The 24,778-nt window shown below is 37.8% G+C and overlaps 1 protein-coding gene across 1 annotated transcript in view; it reads left to right on the top strand.

Moving 5' to 3' along the window:
* Nucleotides 1–24,778, top strand: part of IPCEF1 (interaction protein for cytohesin exchange factors 1) — a 119,566-nt gene that overhangs the window by 32,558 nt on the left and 62,230 nt on the right. Inside the window, exons 5-6 of the mRNA XM_049114575.1 lie at nt 11,720–11,759; nt 12,393–12,562. Coding sequence (XP_048970532.1) covers nt 11,720–11,759; nt 12,393–12,562 — 210 coding nt within the window. The remainder of the gene's footprint in view (nt 1–11,719; nt 11,760–12,392; nt 12,563–24,778) is intronic.

Here is a 24,778-nt window from a genome sequence, read left to right as displayed (position 1 = left end):
AGGTTGGTATGATAAATGGTTCCAGTAAAACTGTTCAAGAAACTAGATTTTAAGCATTTGAAATTTTATTATGCGTGTGGTAGAAGAGCATTTTTTCCTGTTAAGCTGAGTTGTTTGTTATCTGATAGTAGTCTTTTCTCTCTGAAGGAAACAGCAGACTTTTCAGAGCCAAAGCTTCACATAGGACTGAACGTATTAACTCACCAAGTTCTATTGGTTGTACCTTCTTAATATTTCGCCTTCACAGACATGCCCTTCTGTCTGCCCACTGGGCTTCTTGCCTCTGCATCTGCCCCTCCAGTCCACTTGCCATGAGACAGCCAGAGTGAACTTTCTTAAATGCAGATCTGATTGTGCCACTCGCCTGCTGACATCTGTTCGGTGGCTTCCTATTGGCTTTTGGATAAACCTTATAGTTTCAAACATAACTTATTAGGCCCCACACGATGTGACTTCACTACTCCAAATGTAGTTATGCCCTAACACTATGTGGTTGGTGCCTTTAGGCTCACACCTGCATTTCTGTATTAGATCCTCTCATGCTCAGGTCTTCATCTTTCAGGCTTTTGTTTTTATCAATTTGTAGGGTACCTGCCCTGATTCCCCAGTTGTAGGTAATAGCACTTCCATGTGGACCTCATTATCCTTGTTCAACTTCCTCTTTTCTGTGTTTGACTGGAAGCTGTGTGAGAGCTTGCTTGCCACTGAATTGGCACCAAGTAATTGTACAAAAACTGGTGGTTAAATAAACAAAAGTCATAATTTACCAACTGTAGCCTGAAAGAAAGAATTAGCATAATCATCTTTAAGATCCAGGTCATAGCTTGCTGGGAAATCTTCGACGTAATGATTAGCTATGGTGTAATCCCTAAACATTTCTAAGAATCTACTTGTGTAGTCCTTGATATTTAGAAGCTTTTCCACACATCATGCTATGGTGATAACAAAGTATTATATGCTAAGTCAGTATCACTAGTTTTCTTCTACGATTAGTTTCTCACTAAACTAAAGAAATAGATGAATAAAAGCATAAACAAATAACAACCACATTTCCGAATCTTAAAGGCTTAATTAAGAAAGTTCTCTATTCTCAGATTGTAGTAACCACATTTTTGCTAAGAATGGAGAATGGCCTTAAAGACGAGAGGCTCAGAAGAAATGGGACACACTGTCATGTGTAATTCTTTTACCTAAAGCTTCTGAGAATTCTTACTTTCAGGGATGGCTCTCATGAGAAAGCAGTGGTCAGCTTTTTTTTTTTTTTAATTTTTTAAATTTTTATTTATTTATGATAGCCACAGAGAGAGAGAGAGAGAGAGAGGGGCGCAGAGACACAGGCAGAGGGAGAAGCAGGCTCCATGCACCGGGAGCCCGACGTGGGATTCGATCCCGGGTCTCCAGGATCGCGCCCTGGGCCAAAGGCAGGCGCCAAACCGCTGCACCACCCAGGGATCCCCCAGTGGTCAGCTTTGATGAAAACTTTATGATAGTGATTTCTTGAGAATTATTTTAAATAAAATCAATGTAATAAATATTAATAATAGATATATTAATATAACTTATTATTAAATAAAATGTTAAGGGAAAACATTTTCTGGAAACAAAAACCTCTGCCTATAAATCATGGTAACTGGGCTCAGCTTCCAGGCTCAATGAGGACAAGCTTATTGAGTAGGAAGCGACATTCATTTCTGGAGCTGTGGCTGGGTTATCTGCTGTTTCCTGGACTGCCATCTGTGGGATGGCTGGTCTGACAGCAAACTGGTCTGTGTTGTGTATACTTCACAGGAAGGCTCAGTATTTAGTCCTTACAGATCATGTATTGTCTGGTTGTTGTGTACCGTGTGCAGTGAACTGCCTGGACATGATTCTGGCCCCCATGGGAAAGCTGCCTGCTCCTCCCTCCAACTCCATGCCTATGGTGTGTGTCTCAGGGATGTGGGGATAATTCAGGAGTGAAGTGAGGAATTTGTTTTTCACATTTTTTGATCAACAAGGGAGCTCACCTTTTGGCAGCTTGTTTTTTTAGGCCACATGCACATCACGCTATGTTAAGATGGCTTTGCCAGTGCTGTGGTGCACAAGCCTGAGGCGCAGATCAAACCTGGACAGCTGTTCAACATATTTGCTATTCCAAGTAGGACTTCAGCAGAGCAGTGCCTGACAGCTGCTTGGGGAGAGGATCATTGGGTAGGGTCTTGTGAGCTACCACTGGAAAATTTCTATCCCTGCTGCTAGACCTCCTCCTTCACCCCATGCATTCTTGTGTCTTTGATTTTAGTTTCTCAGTATGTGGACGATATGGTTAAAACAGGATGCTGGAGAGAGCTGTGAGAGTTTTTGAGGAAATGGTATTCTAAATAAAAGTAGAGATTTGGTCAATAAAAGAAAATAGCAAGGGTCAACACTCCAGGTGAGTTCAAATTGAGTGTCAATCAATACCAGAAGCTTTTCTCTATGCATGTACTTCTCTGAGGGTGAGAAAGGTATTGGAGCAATCTCAGGTTGCTTAACACTGCTGTTGTTATTTAGTAGAGGCATTTCTCAGCTCTGAGTAATCAGGCAGTAGATGGCTTTCTGGATATTTGTTAAATCTCCACTTGTGCCAGGACTACTAGTAAGGCATCATATGAAATAAAAATTTATATAAGACACAGTTAATCTTTTGATAAATATTTATTAAGTGCTCCCCATGTGACACACATTGGGCTAGGTGCTAGCTTTTGAAGTCAGGACATGTTCTAGAACATTAATTCTACCTGGAAGTCTTGGTCAGTCGTTGAATCTAAAGAGGGTTGTAGTCATTCAGCTACAGAGCTGATAAAAGATTTGAAAACTTTAAGAAGCAACATGAGCAGGGGTAGTGACTGAGTAAATGTGTGAACTAAGGGAAAGGGCCTGTCTGAGATTACTCACAGGTTCTAGTTTGGACCACTGGGTGGGTAGGGTTACCACCACATGTGTACCACACCGATGTATAAACAGTTAAATTATACTGTCTACTTCAGAGCATCAGCAAAATGTTGTCAATATAGAAGACAGGATAAGCAATGTAATATAGAGTTCAAAAATAGCCTTAGTAGCTGACTGGCCTGGGGCCCAATCTTGGCTCTGCTACTTGTTAAGTGTGATCTAAGGAAATGTTACTTAACTACACCAAGATGAAGTTTCTCCTTTGTGGAGAGGAAGATAAGAATAGTACCTATCATCAAGATTTTGGGGAGATAAGATGAATCAATTATTATAACGACTACAAGTATACATTACTGCATGAATATAAGATTCTTATAGAAACTAACTGCCTTCTAAAGTCAGAGGAGGCTTCATGTTGGAAGTGGCATTTGACTTGGATCAGAGAGGATGAGTAAGGTTAAACCAGATGAAAAATGGGACAAGGAATAAAATATTCAAAAGTATGGATTAATCAAAATACTTGCCATTTCTGCATAATACAATAAAGTTTAAGGTCCAGAGAAGGAAATGAATAGATGTCTTGCTGGTATATAGAGGCTACTATAGAAAGAGAGTTGCTTGTCATTGGAACTATGATTTCAAGATAGATTCTTATTAATGAATGACTGGCTTCCATCCAGTAATGATCCTGAGTTTGCACTTTAATATTCCACTCTGCTGCAAACATAGAGCAATGCTAGACAAAAACAAAACAAACAAACAAACAAAAAAACAACAACATGGAAAACCAAAAACCACAGATAGGTTCACCAATACAGTAATCATCTCTGTGGACCAGAAATGAAAAGCAGCAAGCAAGTCTGAAGCTCTGGGCCTAATGGGCAGCTAGTCTGGATACAGGATGTAGTTTGCTTCCTGGCTCAGGTTAAGGGGGTAAAAAAAAAAAATGCTTCACTAAATATGAGGAGAGCTATATTCATTTCTTGATGATGGGTAAATGGGGGCTTTCCTACTTGTGAAAGGGGCTAAAGATGAAAACAGTTGTTGAACCACTGCCTGGGGTTATGCAATTAGCCCCCTTCAGGTTAGGGAGGGAGGAGGTGGGACACAGTTTCAAAATCAGGAGATGAACCTAGTCACCAGCAAGATCAGTGACTGGTTATGCATGGTTCTTTATGGTCACCTTAGGACATGATTGTAGGTCTGTTTTTGCATCCCATAGAGGCAGTCTCCAAACTGAAAGAGGAAACCATGGACACAGTGGAGAGAAGGGTGGTGGGGGAGAGAGAAAAGATGAATGCATAAGACTTCTCCACTCATATTCTTCAAACTTAAATTCCAAAACAGATTTTTAAAATGCCAAGAAAGAATATACAATGAAAATTAATTTTTAAAAGACTGACAGAAAAATTTAAGTACAAAACTCAAAATATCCTCTAAATTTTTTTAAAGGATTATCAGGCACAAATTTAAAAATGTGAAAAATAAGTGGGTTTTGAAAATATCCAGAAGTATTAGAGGAGAAAATATATTTTTTGAAATAGAAAGTTCAGCAAATGGCATGAACTCAGCTTTGGATACTTCCAAAAAGAATATTGGTAAACTGAAAAACTTTTACAGGACATATATGGCACCAAGAGAGAAATAGATTCAATATTAAGAAAAAGGAACAAATATGTATTTGATAGTAGTTGCAAAATAAGAGAATAAAGAAAAATTAGAAAAGCATTATTTGACTATCTCTGCTAACTTTTCATGCTTAAGAAAGGATAACAATTCTCTAATTAAAAGTTCATTCTGGGAATGAGAAGTATAAATAAAAATAACTCCATAGCTAGATACACAATAATAAAACTACACAATATCAAGGATAATAGTATATCTTAAAAGAGTGAAAAGATAGATTACATATAAAGAATGACAGACTGATAGCAATTTAATTAATACAATAAATGGTAGAAGATAGATGATCAGAATCTTCAAAGTGCCAGATGAGAATAATTTTATACTCAGCTAAACTATCACTCAGTTTTGAAGACAAAATAAAGACATTACTACTTACACAAAGATTAAGAATTTGCTACCTACAAACATCCATTAAAGGAGATACCCTAGCATAAAGAGAAATGAGTCCAACAGACATTTGATAAAGGAAATAAATGTGGTCACAGAAATTGATAACATGTCATTAAATTTAATTGTACATTGATGGTAATAATGATAATAATAACATTTTAACAGAAAAATAAAAATCCAGACTATAGTACCAAGAGAGAAGACACTGAAGCAGGAGTTAAAAATGTGCTGAATTACATGTTGTATTCATGATGAATTTAAAAATACTAAATTGAGCCTCAGGGGAATACCATGTAAGGAAATGAAAGAAATGGAAAAAATAAAATAAATGTAAATGAAAACTCAACATGAAATTACAGTAAATGTTAGTTGATTAAACACTTATCAAGAGGCACATGCAATCATATTTTAAAAAGTAAAAATCTGATTATAGGATGCATGTGAAGGAAACAGCAAAAGTCGGAACACCTGGGTGGCTCAGTGGTTGAGTGTCTGCCTTTGGCTCAGGGTGTGATCCTGGAGTCCCGGGATCAAGTCCCACATTGGGCTCCCTACATGGAGCCTGCTTCTCCGTCTGCCTGTGTCTCTGCCTCTCTCTCTCTCATGAATAAATAAATAAAATCTTTTTTAAAAAAAAGCAAAAGTAAACAAAAAACCCTACACATAGAAATGCCACACAGAAAGACTTAAAATAAAGAAATAGAAATACTAACAAAGTTCTAGCTCCAGCAACAAAACTCATAAAAGAGATAGGAACTTTGAAGTTTACATAGAATGCTTACAAAATTTGAACTATGCAGTGGGTCACAAATAAATGCTATTATATTTCAAGAAATTGATATCATAAAGATCATGTTTTCTGGACAAGAAGCAACAAAGTTAGAACTCAAGGAGAAAAAATTAGTGAAAAGTTCTCCTATGTTAGGAAACTGATAAGTACATTCTAGAGTATCTTACTGGATGGAAAGAAATGAGTTAGAATTGAAAAACAGGGAGACATACGTAGAATTTATTTATTTATTTATTTTTTAATTTTTATTTTTTAAAGATTTATTTATTTATGATAGACATAGAGAGAAAGAGAGGCAGAGACACAGGAGGAGGGAGAAGCAGGCTCCATGCTGGGAGCCTGACATGGGACTCGATCCCGGGACTCCAAGATCGGGCCCTGGGCCAAAGGCAGGTGCTAAACTGCTGAGCCACCCAGGGATCCCCATATGTAGAATTTAGATGTAAATGTATAGTTCTAAATGTATTATTAAAAACAATAAATGAGATAAATATTATCTGCAGGAGTTAGAAAAAGAATAACAGAGTAAATATAAAGAGTTTTGAAGAAACAGGGATAATAAAGAGCAGAAATTAATGGAATAGTTAAAAAAAGAAACAAGTAGTAAGATTTCTGAAATTCTGAAACAAGTCACCAAAATACACTTTCGGTTGCAGAGAAGTGAACATTTTATACACTGTGAGAGGTGTAAGTAGGCCCTTGAAAGCAATTTGAGACTATCCAAAAAGTTAAATAAACATCAAATATATTCATATTCTAAGTCATTGAGTACATATTTCTTCTTTTCTTTCTTACTTTTTGATAATGTTTTTAATTTTTAAAAAAATTCATTTATTTATTTGAGAGAGAAAGAGAGAGAGAGCGAGCAGGGTCAGGGGCAGTGGGGGAGGGAGAGAGAGAAACCCAAGCTGACCCCTGGTTGAGCACGGAGCCTGATCTCATGACCCTGAGATTATGACCTGAGCTGAAGTTAGAAGAGTCAGATGCTTAACCCATTGAGCCACCCAGGTGCCCCTTGATATTATTTTTAAAGTAAGAAAATATAAATACAGTTGTGTTTTCCTACCGAAGCCTTCCTTTTACTATCTCCCTCTCACTTGCCCCAGGTTACATTATGGTGTTTATCATTCCATGAAATTTTAGTATTTATAAGCAATATTTAACAATACAATAAATAATAACATTAATATAGACATTTGATTTTCAATATAGGATTTTTGAGATTTTTTTTCCTTATAGCTCTAGTTCTAATAGAGCACAGCAGTGAATGAAAATGACACTATTGGGATCCCTGGGTGGCGCAGCGGTTTGGCGCCTGCCTTTGGCCCAGGGCGCGATTCTGGAGACCCGGGATCGAATCCCACGTCGGGCTCCCGGTGCATGGAGCCTGCTTCTCCCTCTGCCTGTGTCTCTGCCTCATTCTCTCTCTCTCTCTGTGACTATCACAAATAAATAAAAATTAAAAAAAAATTAAAAAAAAAAAAAGAAAATGACACTATTTATCCACTCACATACTCAAACACATTCAGCTTCCTACAGTTGGGCACTATCACCACAGTGCTGCAATTAACAACTGTGTGACTTCCGTTGCACATGTGTTTTTTGGGGCTACAGTCTATATCTGTAAGTGGATCTTTCTCTTTTACTCTGGCAGCATTTGATGGCTTGGACTCACCTTTCTTTTGAATCTCTCCCTCACTTCTACAACAACCCCTCTCCTAATTTTATCTTTTCATTGGTTATTCCACTCGGTCTCCTTGATTGTCTGCTCTGTTGCTCCTGTGTATCAAATTGGGCCTCCTTCAGATTCTGACTTCAGTTCTTTTTTTTTTTTTCTGACTTCAGTTCTTTGTCATTCTACACACATGGTGATCTTATCCCATATCAAGCTTTTTACTCTCTGTAGATGGATGATTCCCAATTTTATATCCTGATTCCAGATTTTCTACAAATCCCAGACCCTTAAGTACAATATATACAGAGCATTTCCACTTGGATGCCTCAGATGAACATCAAATTTGATATTTACTACTGAACGTGTTTATTTAAAACTATGCTGTCTGCATTGCTGTCATTTATTCAATTGTCTAAGCTAGAAACTCCAGGATTTTCCCTGACATCCCACTCTCCCTCACTTTCTATATTCTTCCTTTTCCTCCTCCTCCTACTCCTTCCCTTCTGGTCCCTCCACCCTTCTCTGGCTCCACTCACTGACTTCTTCTCTCCCCTCTCTCCTCTCCCATCTCTCCTTCTCCTTCCTAGTCATCCCTCTTTCAGTCCTTACCCTCAGACTCTGGTCCTTGCTTCCCTGTCCTACTCTTTTATATAATATCAACAACAAACACACAAATCTCCTAAGATGTCTATTATCTATCTCCACTTTTCACTACTAGAGATTCTCTTTTCATATGAATTATCAAGTAATATTTAGGTGCTTAGTCTTCTGAAAAAAATAAGTGAGTTTTTCAAGTATTTCCTCTGGTAAAATTTTAATAATTGAAAGCTTTAAAATTTCCTTTATAAAGTTGAGTTTAATTTTCCAGAAAGGAGAAAAGATCTTTGTGGGGGGAAAGCCATCTGTGGAAAAATATTCCTAACAGCTCTGTCAGCTGGAACTGACTTGTCTATAAAATATTTAGGAATTTTGTGGCTTGGTTAAGCATTGGTAGCTTGAAATTGACAATGAAGTGAGGCTTCACGCCATGAAAACTGGTTAATGTTATAAATCAGGGCCCATTGAGTAACATATCACTGTATAATTTGGCTAAAGACCGGGATCATTATCAACTTTCATGTAATGACAAACCATCTCACTGTGAGTTTTAATATATCATGGGGATAAATTGTGTCTGCAAGATTTACGAATTACTATATAGATTAGAGGTCACTGTACTAATAACTTGGGTCTTAGCACCATCATTCAACATCAAAGGAGGTTCCTTTGTATATTTTGTACTGGTTTCTTTGCACGTTTATCTGTGTTTTTAAGTGATTAGTAACCAAATGAACTTTTGTAAGCATTTTGTAAAATAAAGGTGCTGTTTTCCAGTAAAAAAAGAAATAGATATTTAAAAGAAAAATTTCCCCCACAGTTTAGAATCAAGTTAGTGCAAATTCAGAATTTAGAGTAATTCTTCACTTTTATGCACAACATCCCAATGGAAAGATGTTATTAGGCTCTGGATACTTGTTATTAATGAGTTGCAATTTCTCTATTGAAAAATTATCTCATAGATTGCTCAACTGGCTGTTTAGCTTTTTTCACTTACCTAGTGAAAAGAACCACATCTAAGATCTTTTTGAAACTGACTAGTTCGTGGGTTCCACTTCCTGTTGTGAGGAGTAAAATGTACCTTAAGCTCACTGAAGTTCTCAAGATTGTTTTCATTCTCTCATGTAAACTCACTAGGTTTCAAATTCATATACATCAAGTGCAACTGAAACTCCCTGTAATTTGTTATTTCTATAATAAGCACTCTGTTTCTGGTTGGGGGAAACAGTTTGAACAGTTTATAATAATTTGTTTTAGGAGAGTATTGTCAGAGGAGGGTGTACTTGATGACTAAATTCCTTTGCCCTCCTTAAAGACGGTCTGGATAAAAAAATCCTTTCTTGGTATTGGGTGCTCACCCTGCACAAGGTGTTGTCCATTGCTTGGATCTCTGACTCTTACTCAGCCTTAGGCAGAAGAATCTAGCAAACACCAAGGACTAGTCTTGGCAAAATTGAGACAACACCTACAGTTTCATTTGGGCTTTCTCTGGAGTTGGAGAGTGCTCCCAGGCGCACCGGAGCTCAGAAAGGGTGGATGGAGGAGATTCAGAGATTCCCAGTGAAGAAAGATAGCCTAAGCGTTGCCTCTCTTCACAGGTTCTACAATTATCCTCTCGTGAATTTCCTTTCTTTTGTTGTTTTTACAGTTGCTCTTTTTATATGAACTAGTGTGATTCACCTTGTTCATCTGGGGCTAGGACCCTTGGGAATGCCTCTGTTCCCACATCTAAATTTACTTATTCTCTTTTTTTTGCCTTTAGTCTTGGCTCTCACCTAATTTTTAATTCTCCAAATGATATCTATATTTGAGCTAAAATGCTTGAATAGGTACTGATTTCCCCAATTTCAGATAATTGCACAGAAAAAAGACCCCAGGAGACCACTTGAGGGAAGGGTGGGAATTTCAGACCAAGATGCAGATCAGGATGGGAAGGATTTGGAAATGTGGAGCTGAGACTAGGACCATCATCATATGCCTAAATTTTAGACATGTGTCATGACTGTAATAAATCTATCCTTGCCTAAAATTTAGGGCAATATTGCCTTTGTTATGTCCTTTTCTTGCAAAGATGACTGATTCCTTTAGGGATAAATTTTTTTTCTGACATTTGTAAAATAAAAATTCAGTATGAGATTTCCCAGGAAATTCATTGAAGCACATTGACTTCATCATCATTGCAGAAGGAAATACAAATCCTATCTATCCTAAAAACGCTGAAATTTTTGTTTATTAGTATGAAGCATTTGCTTTTATCTGTAATAACATAATATTATACTATATATAGTTATATACTATTTTTTAGTTTTTGGAGCATTTTCACATGAAATCTTGTTGAATATCTATGAAACCTGTAGGATTGGAATTATTAGAAATATCTTGATTTTACAAACAAGGAAGTGGGCTCTAAGTGGTAAATCAACTTTTCCCTGTGTAATAACAGCTACTAATTATGACAGCAAGGAGTTGATTTCAGGCCTCTAGATTTACAAATGCCATCCTATTTCCCTCTATATCATATTCTCTCTTCACACGTATAGAACCACATAGAATAGCTGTTAGACCAATAGTTAGGTATGTAGAATATTACCCAGGTACCTCTACAATAACATAAAATGCTATAGTAAGATTACATGCCGACTATTAGACCTGCTTTGTGATTAGGTACAGTGTTTTCAAATTCTCTTCTTGTTGACATATAAGATTAAATCTTTTAAATCTGAGTAAATTAATCTTAGATATTGTGCAGAAAAAGTGAAACTTCTTTCATCTAAAATGTTTCTATGCACACGCATATACTAGGTTATTTGAAAGCAGTTTATTTTGGTATCTGTTTTTGCTGGTAGTCTGATCAGACACAAATACACTGTTTAAAATGTATTGTGAAAGATGTGTGTTTCAGATATCTTATGTCTGATTTGAATATCTGAAGAGCTAGTACAAGATAGAAATTGAAATTAATTTATCTTCTGTAGAACGTGTGAGAAATATTCAGAGGTGCGTGAGTAATTTAAATCTGGCTATTGATAAGAATTTCCTGATAAGGAGGGTTGATAGTTACTTCAATGTCACCAAAAGAAGTTGTGGAATTTCTTTTTCTGGGATATTTATTTCCTGTGGTTTAGGTGTCACCCCAGGTCGGGGCAGGGCCATGGATTTAATAATCTGATGAGAACCTGTCATAGTGTGAGATCACAATTATCTTCCCAGTTTATAGAAATAATTGATGTTACTTAGAAATTGCAGGAGAAGAAGCAGAATCTGTTTTTTTCTTCTTCTCTCTCTGTCCCTCTCTCTCTCACACACACACACACACACACAATCAAAGGGGAAATATTTCACTATTTTTAAGAACTTCAGAGCACATCATCCTGCCTTAACTGAAGTGGTAGCACGAAAGCTGCCTGTGGTGGAAACAGGAAACATTAGTGATACAGACCGAGTTACGCATCTTTGTATGTGTCTTTCAGGTTCAAGCTCAATGTATACCGATTCTAATTAGCACATTTTGTGCCTCAGCGAGTAGCTCCCCTTTAGCTCTGCTTGGAGAGTTTTTTTTTAGCTTCCATCCTGCTCATAAACACTGCCACCCCCTCCCTCCTTCTCTCTTTACAAATGTTACAACACAATCAGAAATTTCCTCTTTTCTTTCCTTTCTGCATTATCAGCAGGTTCCCTTGCGTCAGAAGCAGAGAAAGAAAACTCAAGGTAATTAGATCTCTTTTGTTTCTTTATTCCCCTTTTTGTGTGCCTGAGTGTGGGTTTTCTGTCCGATGCTTTCTTTGGGATCCGATTTTTGTCTGTCTTCATGCTAATATCAGAAGGTGGAGGGCAGATTAAATTTTTGGTTATTTTTGGATCGATTTTAAGAAATGACGGCATGCTGTTCATTTGGATTAATCCCTCGTGGTGTGTCAATAAAGCTTAGAAAAGCTGGCACTGAGTCGGGAAGTGGCTGTGTTTAGGTGGGCATTAACCCTTCTCGATCTATTGCATAATGACTGCTATTATTTTGAAAGGAGCTGTGTTAGTGCAATGATGTGCCTGCCAGCTTCCCGATTTTATTTTTTTTCAACTTATCCTTGTTGAATAATATTCTTAGAATTACACTTGCATACCAGTCTCACTGTTTCTTTGGTCCTATCTTGTACCTTGTAAGCACCAAATGAATGCTTAAAAATAAATTACTCTCTCTCTCTCTTTTTTTTATTTTTGCATTTACTTTGCATAAATCTTGGTAAAAAATCCAACTCCCAAGAGGTAAACAGTTAACAGTAACCTTTCACTCTGTCACATAAACCAGGGTAATATGTTACCTACCTCTTCATATAATTGTTGCAGGTTTTTTCACGATGAGTCGGAGGAGGATATCCTGTAAAGACCTGGGACATGCTGACTGCCAAGGTTGGCTATATAAGAAAAAAGAAAAAGGAACTTTCCTGAGCAACAAATGGAAAAAGTTCTGGGTGGTGCTGAAGGGAACGTCGCTATACTGGTACAGCAATCAAATGGTGAGTCTTCCGTCTTCTCCTTTTCAAACGCTTTGACAAGGGTGGATGGATTAAAGATCACTGAAGAGCAGGTGGTTCCTATGGGAAGTTCATTTTTATTTCTGGGACTTGGAACAGAGCAAATAAACAAATGAGTTCTAGAAACCGTTTGTGATCCAAGAGATATGTAGGTTATTCTACTGTATTTTATGTAAGAGAAAAATTATCCTGCTTGACTCATCTTTGGTTGGAGAGGGGTGTCCAAATTTATATCCTAACTGAAGGAGGTTTTCCGCATCTGTTAATGTTACTATTCCATGACAAATTGTACTCACTTCAGGATTTACGTGGACAGCACTTTATATGGAACCTTTGTGTTATTAAGATTTCTATGAAAAAAAAGAAGGGAATCAGCTTTAAGACCTATTAGTGGTATAAACTGATTCAGTCCACAGAACATATTTTCATTTCTCCTTCTTTACTATATTTTCCTCTGCCCTTTTTTCTTGGGTGGGTTGGTTTTGGAATCACTACCTGTGTGCCAGCACTGTGTTGTTGACGGTTATCTCTTGTTCCTTGACATGCTAAGTGATGGCGTTGAGTGATGATCAGACAATACTTGAAAAGAAAGTTGCCTAATTTATCCCTAATCAGCAGTAGACTTCTGTGATCTGCTTCATGGAAATGTTGGGAAGGGCTGGAAGTAAAGTTATTGTTAGAAGAGTTGCTGATCTGTGCTGCCTGGAAACATTTTGAAGACAACGATGTTGTTGATTATTGAATGAGTAGAGATTTTTCATATAGGAATTCTCTCCACTACCCCTGAGTAGCCCTTGCTGATCTCAGGAGAGCTGGAGTTTCTTTTAGTGAAGATCAACAATCCTTTGATGATCCTTTAATCAGTTAAGGGGAAATTATTTAGGGATTTCCCATAAACAGGACATTTTTTTTCTGTGATACCATTCTTCTAATATGGCTGTGGATGCTCATCACTCAAGCAACAGAGCTTTAGAGCATGTAACTTCATAAATGTAATATAAATACTGGGTATAGTTTGTGGGCAAGATTTTTAGTAAGATAAATACACATTCACTGACCATCAATAAGAAATTTATGTTACCCATGTGCCCCTAGGCACCTGTCCTGTAAAGATTTGGTGAAACTGGACCCACATTCAACTCCAGTGCTCTGGAATAAGCATTCTCCCTTCTACCCCCATGCTTCTCTCTCTACAACCCTTCTCCAGTCCCCTGTTCTCAAGCTTATTTATTTGGTTTCACCCCATGTGACACATGGTACAAAATCCTTCATTGAGTTCTGTAAAAAAAATTTTTTTCAAGGCTTTGGTGAGCTTTAACAACTTTATCAAAGATTTGGGAGAGTTGCAAGAAAGAATCGCCTTATAGCGTAGGCCGTCTCCTACTATCTCTCTTCTCTCTTTTCATCTCCCTTTCTGGATACATTCATCATCTCTTGTCTAATGTGGAATAGTTTTACCCAATTTAAGGTACCCTGTGGCTGAGGTCTCGCTTTCTATCCTCAGTAATTGTTTCTAAATAAACACAGCTGTTTTCTTAAGAAGAATTAAGGTCAATATAAATTTCTTCCTCTTGTTTCCTACTATTTTAGGCTCTTGCTTTTGGGTAGTTGTAGCAAGTGATAATCTGCACCTTTCATAGAACAAGAGGACTTACAGATACACCTTTTAATACTTTCTGGGAATTTCCAGAGGCTGTTGCAAGGATTGGGTATTGATGGGGAATGGTACATCCGTGGCAAGTAACAAACTCAGATATAAGTATGACATTGATTTTCTCAAACAAATTATTTAACAAATACGTTCTGCATGTGGTCAGTCTTCATTGAATTTAAAGGAAGTCCCCTCTGAATCACACACAATTACAGATTTGGCTGGTGTAGCTTCATTGGCTCATTTGGTTAAAGCCTCTCTTACAGGAGCAACTTAGAGGGCAGTTACCTATTTTGGGCATTAGGAATCTCATGCTTCCATAGGGAGCAGAAGTGTTGGCTGAGATGAGGTTGGAAGGAGGAAAAGGAGAAAGCAGCAGACACACTCAAGTGCCCAGTCTCCACTTGGCCTTCATTCAAATGTATAAAGCTATTCAGGTAACAGATCATATACTTGAATAGAGTTAGATTAGCAACACTGAATGGAGAATGGGTTTACTGTTATCTGGCCTTGGAATTACCCTAATAAACTAGCAGTACATAACAGAAGGACCTTCCAACTCCCTAATTCTATGATTCTGTTATAGAAGAATTTTCTCTCTTTACACACACACATACACGCACCCACATGAGTGGGTGTGCATGCACATACTGACATCTTAATTATATGTTTGTTACGGGGGAAAAAAGGCTACTCAATGAATACTTAATTAGCAGTCATATTCCTGGTATCCGTGTGAATGTCAACTGTGAAATAAGAGCCAAACACAGGGATCCCTGGGTGGCCCAGCGGTTTGGCGCCTGCCTTTGGTCCGGGGCGTGATCCTGGAGACCCGGGATCGAATCCCACGTCGGGCTCCCGGTGCATGGAGCCTGCTTCACCCTCTGCCTATGTCTCTGCTTCTCTCTCTCTCTCTCTCTGTGTGACTATCATAAATAAATAAAAAATATATAAAAAAAAAAGAGCCAAACACATATCCTCAAACTAAGAACATTTATTTACTTTCTGCCACCCAAAGAATTCAGATTCAACAAAGTAGCTCCCAAGGCACCTATGCCTAATGAGCAAACTTCTTGTTATAATCTCTTCCCTATTCCCTATTCTTTCTTCCATGGCCTGGTGCTGGGAGGTAATGGAGCCAATAGCATCCCAGCAAGAACCATCTCTTATTGAATGCCTACTGTTATGCCAAGGGATATTCTAGGTACCTTTCACACATGTTCTTTCCTCTCAGAAAACACCCTCTGAGGTAGTAATTGTTACCATATTTTGAAAGTTGGGAAGACTGAGACTCAGGGGATTGTGTTTGTAGCCCCAAATGACACAAGTAGTAAGCAGGGAAAACAGATCACCTTGACCTCCTTTGACTCCACAGCTGGGATTGTTGCCACATGCCAGCCTGACCCCATGCAGACACCAGGGTAAATGACAGTCTTCAGTGTGGTTCTGAGGGAACAGCTCTAGAGGCTGAATCTAGGGCAATTCTCATATGAAAGTACAGTGATCTCATGGGACGCCTTTGATTGTCTTTATTGTTCCCTGACACCACCTGAGGAGGCTGTGTCACCCTCGTCATTCTGGATGCCTCTCTGTTATATTGCTAGTCAGTAATGGATGCATGGTCTACCTTCTTCCTTCATGACACTTTGCTGCTTCAGACAGCCCTACCCGGATTTCCTTGAGAAAGGTCAAGTCCAGACACTCATCTGCTCTTTTCACACCCCATATAATGTGCTTAGAATGTGCTACAGCAAGCAAGAGTGCATGCCAGGTCTTACAAAACCACATTCACATTCTACAGCCATAAAAATCCAAGCTATTTACAATCCACACAATTGTTTTCCCTTTCGCCTTGGATTAAGTATAAATTTCTTCCCTTGCTTGTGAGAATCTCCTGACCTGTATCTCTCTTATGTCACCACTCAGCCTTCAACTACAGAATTTTTAAAAATTCCTTGTTAACATCACATATGCTGGCACTCTCTTTAAGCCTTTTTGCACATGCTGTTTCTCTGCTCAGAACACTCTTTGTCTTCATGCCCAAAAGTCTTTCTCCCACACAATCCCATTGACCTCCTCAGAAGTCAAATTTTAGCTTATGTAGCCTTTCTTCTACATGGTCTTACTTTATCCTCTGACCTAAATCAGGGCACCTCTGCCTATTCCCATAGCAGCTTATGCTTTTCTCAGTTTTATACTCATCTTTCTCTTTGGTACATGTTTATTAGGCATTCTATTTTCCATAATTGATCATATCTGCAGAGCAGGATCACAAGTATATTTTTAGTGCATTGTCTGACACTTAACTGGGCAGGGGCACTCAGTTAATATTTGTTGATCTCATAAACTACACGAGGTTTAAGAATCATCAGCATTTACATTACCTCTGCGAATTTTGAGAATGGGTTGGATAAAGACTGCTTTTGATGGAAAGTAATTTTCTGGTAAAGAGATTTCCACTTGTGATCTTAAAAAGAAATACAGGAAAAGGTACAATTTGAGATTTGCTAAGAGCTCCATGGTCCTAAGTAAGTCCTACACAGCTGCTCCCATTGGGTGACATTGTATTAGGGGCTATTTTTGATTTTTAGCATATTTCCATGGCATAACCATGGCATCTGGTTATAAACAAGGGTGTGTTGATCAAGATCACCTGGCTGGGGTGGAAATGTCGAAAGGGAGATGGAAGGTTTCCCAGGGAAATCCCCTGCACTCTAACACTTCACCTGGATACCAGGCACAGTGGGAGAAGTTTGGGACCAACTTCACTCCAGTGAAGGAGGAGTGAAGTTCTGAGTTCCTTTTCCTTTCAGGCGTGTCGCTATAAATTAGTAAAAAGATAAGTACTTAATATTATTACTTAGTTATTAAAACTATCTCATATTTTTAAGGTTCTAGATTTTTCCACTTTTGCTATAATTGATTTTTCTTTTCTAAGAATTCTTAATTAAAATCTTGCTTAGTTCCTTGGGATATATATTTTGGATTTTATTCATACCTCAGATATATTGATTATAAAGTGAATGTGTATTATATAACCCGCTTAAAATTTGTGACATTATTAAATGTTTCTATTCAGAGAGCATTTACTCATCTCACCGGTGTATTTACTTACATTATTCAGGAGTGTGTGTGGACTATTAAAATACAACAAGGTGACATATACATTATTCTGGTATACAACTTGAAGGCATTGCCTAAACAATTTAGATTTTAATTAACAGAGCACAGTTTAATATTAGTTGTAGAGAATAGATTTAAATTTTTTTTCTTTTTAAATGAACCCAACTTGAAAAGTTTATCATCCATCCACCCACTCACCCATCTACCCACCCAACTACATAGCTTCCTACAGTATTTTTGAGATATTAAAAATAATTTGGGCTAACAGTTGTAAATGCTACTATAGGGTTAAAAAAGAAGAGATGACATTTCTTCTTACACTTAGGAGCCTCCAGACTGGTAGAGGAGACAGAGCTATGTAAATGACACAATCAAAGAAAGATTGGGAAAAACTTTTTTTAGTAAAAAAAGGGAGATGGAGCAGTATGGATGAATTCTGTAAATTCTAGGGTTAGGGGGAAATAGTTTGGGCCAAATGTGAGGGAGTTCTGTTACAGTGATTTTTTTTTAAACCTCTGGAAGTTTCTCTCTTTTCTTTTTCCTATCTAAGAAGCTATGTTTTCTTTTTCTTTCTTTTTTTTAAAGATTTTATTTATTTATTCATGAGAGACAGAGAGAGAGAGAGAGAGAGGCAGAGACACAGGCAGAGGGAGAAGCAGGCTCCATGCAGGGAGCCTGACGTGGGACAGGATCCCAGGTCTACAGGATCAGGCCCTGGACTGCAGGCGGTGCTAAACCACTGAGCCACCTGGGCTGCCCCCCTACCCCCTTTTTTAATCAGTTTCCAAAGCTGCATGATTTCCTTGGTCAGATTTCCTTTATGAGTTAAGCACAGTTTTCACCAATCAGAAAACATTATTTCCATGCATTTCAGTGAATATGGAAAATCTTCAGGGAGATTTTCTTAAGATCTGCCTTGGAAGACAGCTTCTTTTTTCTTTTTCTGTTTTTTTAGGGAAGGAGGGTGGGGGGATGGGCATTCCAGTCAGGGGAATATGTGAACAAAGGAATGAAAATATAAATGAGCTGTGCCAACCCACTGTGTTGGACACTATATTAACTTCCCATAACCTAGCAAGATAGATATTATTATTCCCATTTTTCAAGGGAGTTTACTGAAGCTTAGGGAATTGAAGTAACTTGCTCAAAGTCGAGTGAGGAGTAAATGGTAGAGCTGGGATTAAAAAACAAGATCTACCAATATCAAAGCCAGGCTCTTTTCCCTGGGCTGGTATCCCCACTGAGAAGTGAGCCAGGGCCAGTACATGGGGGCATCAAATGCATAGTGCAGGAATGTGGATTTGGTCTGGTAGGAAGTAGGGAGTCACTGCAGGTTCTTGAGAGTCTGAAAATGATCTAATGAAATCAGCAAGTGAAAATATTAATTTATCAGTAATAAATGGGATGCATTGGAGAATAAAGGAGGTTCCAGAAGGTCAGTTAGTAGATATGACAAAATGCAGGTACTGAGACAGGAACTCCTGACCTGGAGTGGACATGGTGAAAATGGGGGATGCATTTAACAGTAAGATATGGCAAAATGTGTTCAGTGCTTGGATATAAAACACAAAATTTTGGGGGGTAAAATAAGAATGAGTCCAAGTTTGGGAGCCTGGGAGATTGAGAAAATAATATGAACACTGAGGGAGGAAGAATATGGTTAAAATGTGAATTTCCTTTAGATTCATTGTCTTTTAGTGTTTTGGTTTCTTTTAGTTTTGTAAATTCTATCTTTGTATAAAATTACTAGAAACCTGCATTGTTTAATAAAGTAACTGTTCATTGATTTCATTTGTTTTATTCCTCTTATGCAGCAAAAGGGTTCCTAGGAGCCCCTGGGCCACACACAGAAAAGGTGAAATTGACCAACTCTTTGTTTCATGAGAACTGATGAGGTTTAAGGTTAATATCTGGTTTAATACATATTATGAAGACTGTTCAGTTTTTGAGAATCCAATCTGCCAGCCCCAATGTGACCTCTTTCCCTCTCCCCGTCTGCATCGTCCCTTGTGTCTGTGAGTTCAAGCAGTTGGGCCTGTATCATGTGTTTTTGGTCTTTAGCTGCATGTGCAACTTGATGTGAATTTCAGAGGAAGGGATTTTTCTTGGAATCAGTTTTATGAGAATCTCTACAGCAAAGATCTAACCAGTTTTTAGATTAGGTAGAACTTACTTTTGCAGAAAATGACACTTGAAAGCCAGATTTTCTCTTTCTGTGAGACAACTCCTCTGAAACTTTCAGTGAATATCGAGTGTCTTTCAGATAAGAAAAGCAAAGAATGGAAAGAGACATTTCATTAGCAATCACCTGATGGCATAGATTTTGGAAAAATCTCTACCTGAGTTTACCAAAGGTTAGGAAAAAAATTTTTTTTTTGTATTTCAACATTTCAATTTTATTTAGGAACTTGTTTTTGTCTCAAAAGATACAAAGTTCATTCAGCAGAATTCATCCAAATAAATGGTCTAAGTCCAGTGTGATACAAAATACATTTCCTAAATGGAATAAATGCAAGAGAAGACTCTTCCCCCTCAACAAAGCACATACTGGGGTGCCTGGGTGGTTCAGTCAGTTGAGTGACTCTTTTTTTTTTTTTTTTTTTTTTTTTTAGTTGAGTGACTCTTGATCTCAGCCCAGGTCTTAATTTCTGAGGAATTTATGAATACTTCAATCAGAACTTACTATATTCTTTTCTTCTTCTTTTACCCACTTACAGTGTAAACACTTGAGGGTATATTCTTTATCTTTCTGGTTTAAACTGTGTCACTAGAGCCTATAGACTAGGCACAGAGTGGGCACCAGGCATTTGTTGAGCGAATTACTTAATCATCAGTTAGGTCTGTAAATCAGTTCCTCAGAGCATTATTTTTTTTTCCTCAGAGCATTATTGAGCACCTTATGTATTCCCTGAATTATACCAAAATGCGGTGTTTTATTAATAATGGGTCTCTAGTTGAACTTCATATTTATTCTGTAATTCAAATACCAACTGCTGAGTGTATCCCAAATGAAATTCCAATATTTAAAAATGTTTCTTTGGAGAAGGTGATTCAGACTAATTGTATAAAAGTGATGAACTCTTTGCCAACATATATTCCTAGAGTTTGTCCTGGAGAGGGGAAACTAGATGGTGTAGAACTGACGGGTCTAATGAGCAAAGTGGGATGTTTTAGCAGCTATAAGTTGCATTTTACCTCAAGGAGACAACTGGTGGATGACAGGGTGAAAAGGATAGTGTAAGTACCCCTCAAAATCTGAATGTAAGAATGATTGAGGACTTTTTGAATTCTATTACTTCCCTTGTTATAGTTTCAAGTATGTGGAAAAGATCTTTAAAGTGGACTTTGTTTATTGTCTCTGATGCTATCTATCACTGTGTCCTAATGTTTATTTTCCTTGGTAGGTCCCAGAATAGATTTTGAGAATAATGGTCTCCCACTGAAGCTTTATGATCAGCTCAGCCTGTATTTGGGGCAGACTGTTTTCAATAACTTCTTGTTGTTCAGTTCATATGATGTGGGAACAATGACTTATGTTGCCAATATGATTCTCCTTTAAAATCTTTCCAAGCTTTACATAATCAATTGTGAAACACCAACACTGTGAAATCCTTTGTTTCTCTTGTCTTGTTCTCAGGAGGCAGTAACATGCTCGGGCACTGTTGGTTTGGAAGAGGATGCCAGGGTTAGTGATGTAGGTTGGGTTGCAAGAGAGACCCGTTCTCATAGCTCACAGCACTGACCGATGTGCCCATTCAGGGGATGCAGCACTGTCTCTCCTCTGGTGGGCAGGGCACAGTGCTTTTGTAGGAGTCTCCACAACTTCTCTTTGTTTTACTTTATCTGTTTTTGGTACAATCCATCTTCTTGCTTGTTGGAAATTTAATTTTGATAAATGCTTAAAAAATACTATAAAATGTGTTCATTTAGAAAAATTAGAAAACAAAATTAAGCAAAATAAAGAAAAGGAGATGGGAGGCCAACAGAAAGAAATAAGTGAATTACGATCAGTTACTTATTTAAATGAATCACAATCTTTCCAACTTGGTGTGATCACTGTAAACATTTTGGTGTATATGTTTCCAATTTTTTCTATATTTTCCAAAAATAAAATGATACTATGTTTTTTTTTCTTTTTTTTTAAGATTTTATTTATTGATTGATGAGAATACACAGAGAGGAGAGAAAGGAAGAGACACAGGCAGAGGGAGAAGCAGACTCCATGCAGGGATCCTGATGTGGGACTCGATCCTGGGCCTCCAGGATCATGCCCTGAGCTGTAGGCGGCGCTAAACCGCTGAGCCACCGGGGCTGCCCGATACTATGTTTAATATGTAACTTGATTTTCTCACTAAGCAATATATTATCAATATATTTTCATGCCAACACATACATATCCTGTCATTTAAAAAATATTTTATTTATTTATTCATGAGACACACAGAGAGAGAGAGACAGACACAGACAGAGGGAGAGAAGCTCACGCCCTGAGCCAAAAGTAGACACTCAACCGCTGAGCCACCCAGGCGTCCCTCCATGTCATTTCTAATGTAACACATGTTGTTATACTATGGTTTGTTTATTGATCCATAGAATTTAAAAGCAGAAATGGCTTTTATTCTAAAGCTTCTTAAAATAGCCAACAGGTGATAGAATACATAAGTATATGTATGTATGTAACTTAAAAATAAAATGATACATATTTTTAACTTATATATAAATATATGTATGTTTATACAGCCATAATATGTGTATAAATGTGTGTACATATGTGTATGTGTGTATATAACTTATAAATTCTTTTTTTAAAGAATTTATTTATTTATTTATTTATTTATTTATTTATTTATTTATGAGGAACACACACACACAGAGGCAGAGACATAGGCAGAGGGAGAAGCAGGCTCCCTGTGGTGAGTCTGATGCAGGACTCGATCCCCCAACCCCAGGATCATGACTTGAGCCAAAGGCAGACACCCAACCAGTGAGCCACCCAGGCTTCCCAATTTGTAAATTCTGTTAAGCAAGCAGCAGGAAGGTGGATTTCACCAACATGGTTTAAGGGAGAAATATCACCTGGATTTTAGTCTTGCAGTTTCTTAGCAGAGTTAGGTAACCCTAGGTCAGTGGTATAACTCTTTATGGATCTATTTTCTTACAAGTGCACTTTGAGCAAGAAGAATATCCTTAATGTAATTCAGAGCAACTTTAAGAAGATGAAATGCATCTGAAAACAATATTTTCAAAAATCAAAACAATATACACAATTTGATATATGCTGAGATGAAATCACATAATGCTGTGATTTGGGGTTGCAGAAGAATTGTACTAAAGGTTTTTAGATACCAGAAATGGTTTCTTTTGGCAAGAATGACCTATCCTGTGCTGGCAATGCTAAAAAATGTGCCAACGAACCCCAGTAAAGGTTAATTTTAAGTTTTAAAAACAGAGGAGTGAACTAGAAGACTCTGGGGGATTCTTCAGCTGCGTAATTCCTAACCTGGAGGAAGAATTCAGGTAATACGTGATTTTGTGATGAGGCTTGTGTGCACATTTCCCAAGCAATAGAATGACACATGATGGCCCATGGGATGAGCTGAACTTTTGGTTAGAGCTGAGGATTTTCCTGAGGTCATCATTTGCAGATTTATTATCCCTCTGGAGCTTTCTTTTTTAAGGGCCAAGAGCCCAGCTGCTTCTACAGAAAAGCTAAGTGATGAACTCATCTGTCACTGTGCTGCTGCGTTTGGTCCCCCTTGGAGCACGTTTCAAGAACATTTCAAAAGGAAACTATACAGTGGAAATTAAAAAAACTGAATATTTCTTAAAGGAGTCAGAATTTAGGACAACATGTTTGAAACCATGTCTTTAGGGGCACTGGGTTGGCTCAGTGGTTGAGCAACTGAGTGGTTGGCTCAGGTTGTGATCTTGGGGTCCTAGGATCCAGTCTTGCGTTGGACTCCCCGCATGGAGCCTGCTTCTCTCTCTGCCTGTGTCTCTGCCTCTCTCTGTGTGTCTCATGAATAAATAAATAAATCTTTAAAAAAAGAAACAATGTCTTCAAAAAGGACACAAGGAAATAACATGCTATAGTTGAAGATGGCCGTGGATTTGGAATCAGGAGGACAGATTCTACTCTGACCCTTCAGCTAGCTAACTAACATTCAAGCAAATTAGCTGCTCTCGCTGTGCCTTCTTCCTTATCTGCTTATGAGATATGTGAATAGATGGCTCAAACCTGTGAAAGAGACGGTGCTCATTCACAGCACATTAACCACGATTTTCATACTTTCAGTCTTAGAAAAATTATTATGGTAATTGCATTTTCCTTTACTGACAAATAATGAGTTTTGCAGTAGTATCTTTAAAACTTTTTAAATTATTTTTTGATTTTGAAGACTTGTAGTGAAATACACATATCAGGAAATTTCCCATTAGTCACTTTTGAGGATATAGTTCAGTGACAAGAAGTGTATTCACAGTTTTGTACAACCATCTCCAGCACTCTCTTTGTCTTATAAAACTAAAATGCTATACTCTTTTCTTTCTTCTATCCCTGACAATCACCATTTTACCTTCTCTGTGTGAATTTGACCACTCCAATAGCTTCTAGGAGTGGAATCACACAGTGTTTGCCCTTATGTGACTGGCTTATTTGACTTGGCATAATGTCTTCAAGGTTCATGCATGTTGTGGCATGGGTCAAATTTTCCTTTCTATTTAAGGCTGAAATTCCATTGTATGTGCATACCACATTTTGTTAATCCATTCATATCTACTGATGGACACTTTGGGGTTGTGTCCACCTTTTGGCTGCCAGGAACATTAGTGTACAAATATCTTTTTGAAATCCTGCTTTCAATTTTTTTTTTTTTTTTGGCTATGTTCCCAGGAGGGGGATTGCTGGATCCTATGATAGTTCTATTTTTAATTTTTTGAGGAACCGATGTATTTGCCATAGTGGCTGCACCATTTTACATTGCCCCCAAGAGTGTATAAGGGCTCCAATTTCTTCACATCCTCAACAATGATTGTTATTTTCTGTTACTTAAGTTTTTTCTATTTTTATTTTATTTTTTAAAGATTTATTTATTTTTGAGAGAGAGAGAGAACATGCATATATGTGAGGGGGAGGAGCAAAGGGAGAAGGAGAAAAAATCTCAAGCAGACTACACTGAGCATGGAGCCCGACCTCATGACCCTGAGATCATGACCTGATCTGAAATCAAGAGTTGGATGCCTAACTAACTGGCTCACCAGGTGCCCCATGTTTAAAAATACTTTTTTTTAAAGTAGCCATTTAAATGGTGTTAAGTATTATCTCATTGCAGTTTTGATTTGCATTTCCTAATGATTATTAACTTTGAGCATCTTTTCATGTGCTTTTTGGCCATTTGTATGCCCTCGTTGGAGAAATACCTTTT

The sequence above is a fragment of the Canis lupus genome, chromosome 1, assembly GCF_003254725.2.
Source record: "Canis lupus dingo isolate Sandy chromosome 1, ASM325472v2, whole genome shotgun sequence".
Taxonomy (NCBI): Eukaryota; Metazoa; Chordata; class Mammalia; order Carnivora; family Canidae; genus Canis; species Canis lupus.
This window is presented reverse-complemented; position numbering and strand designations above follow the sequence as displayed.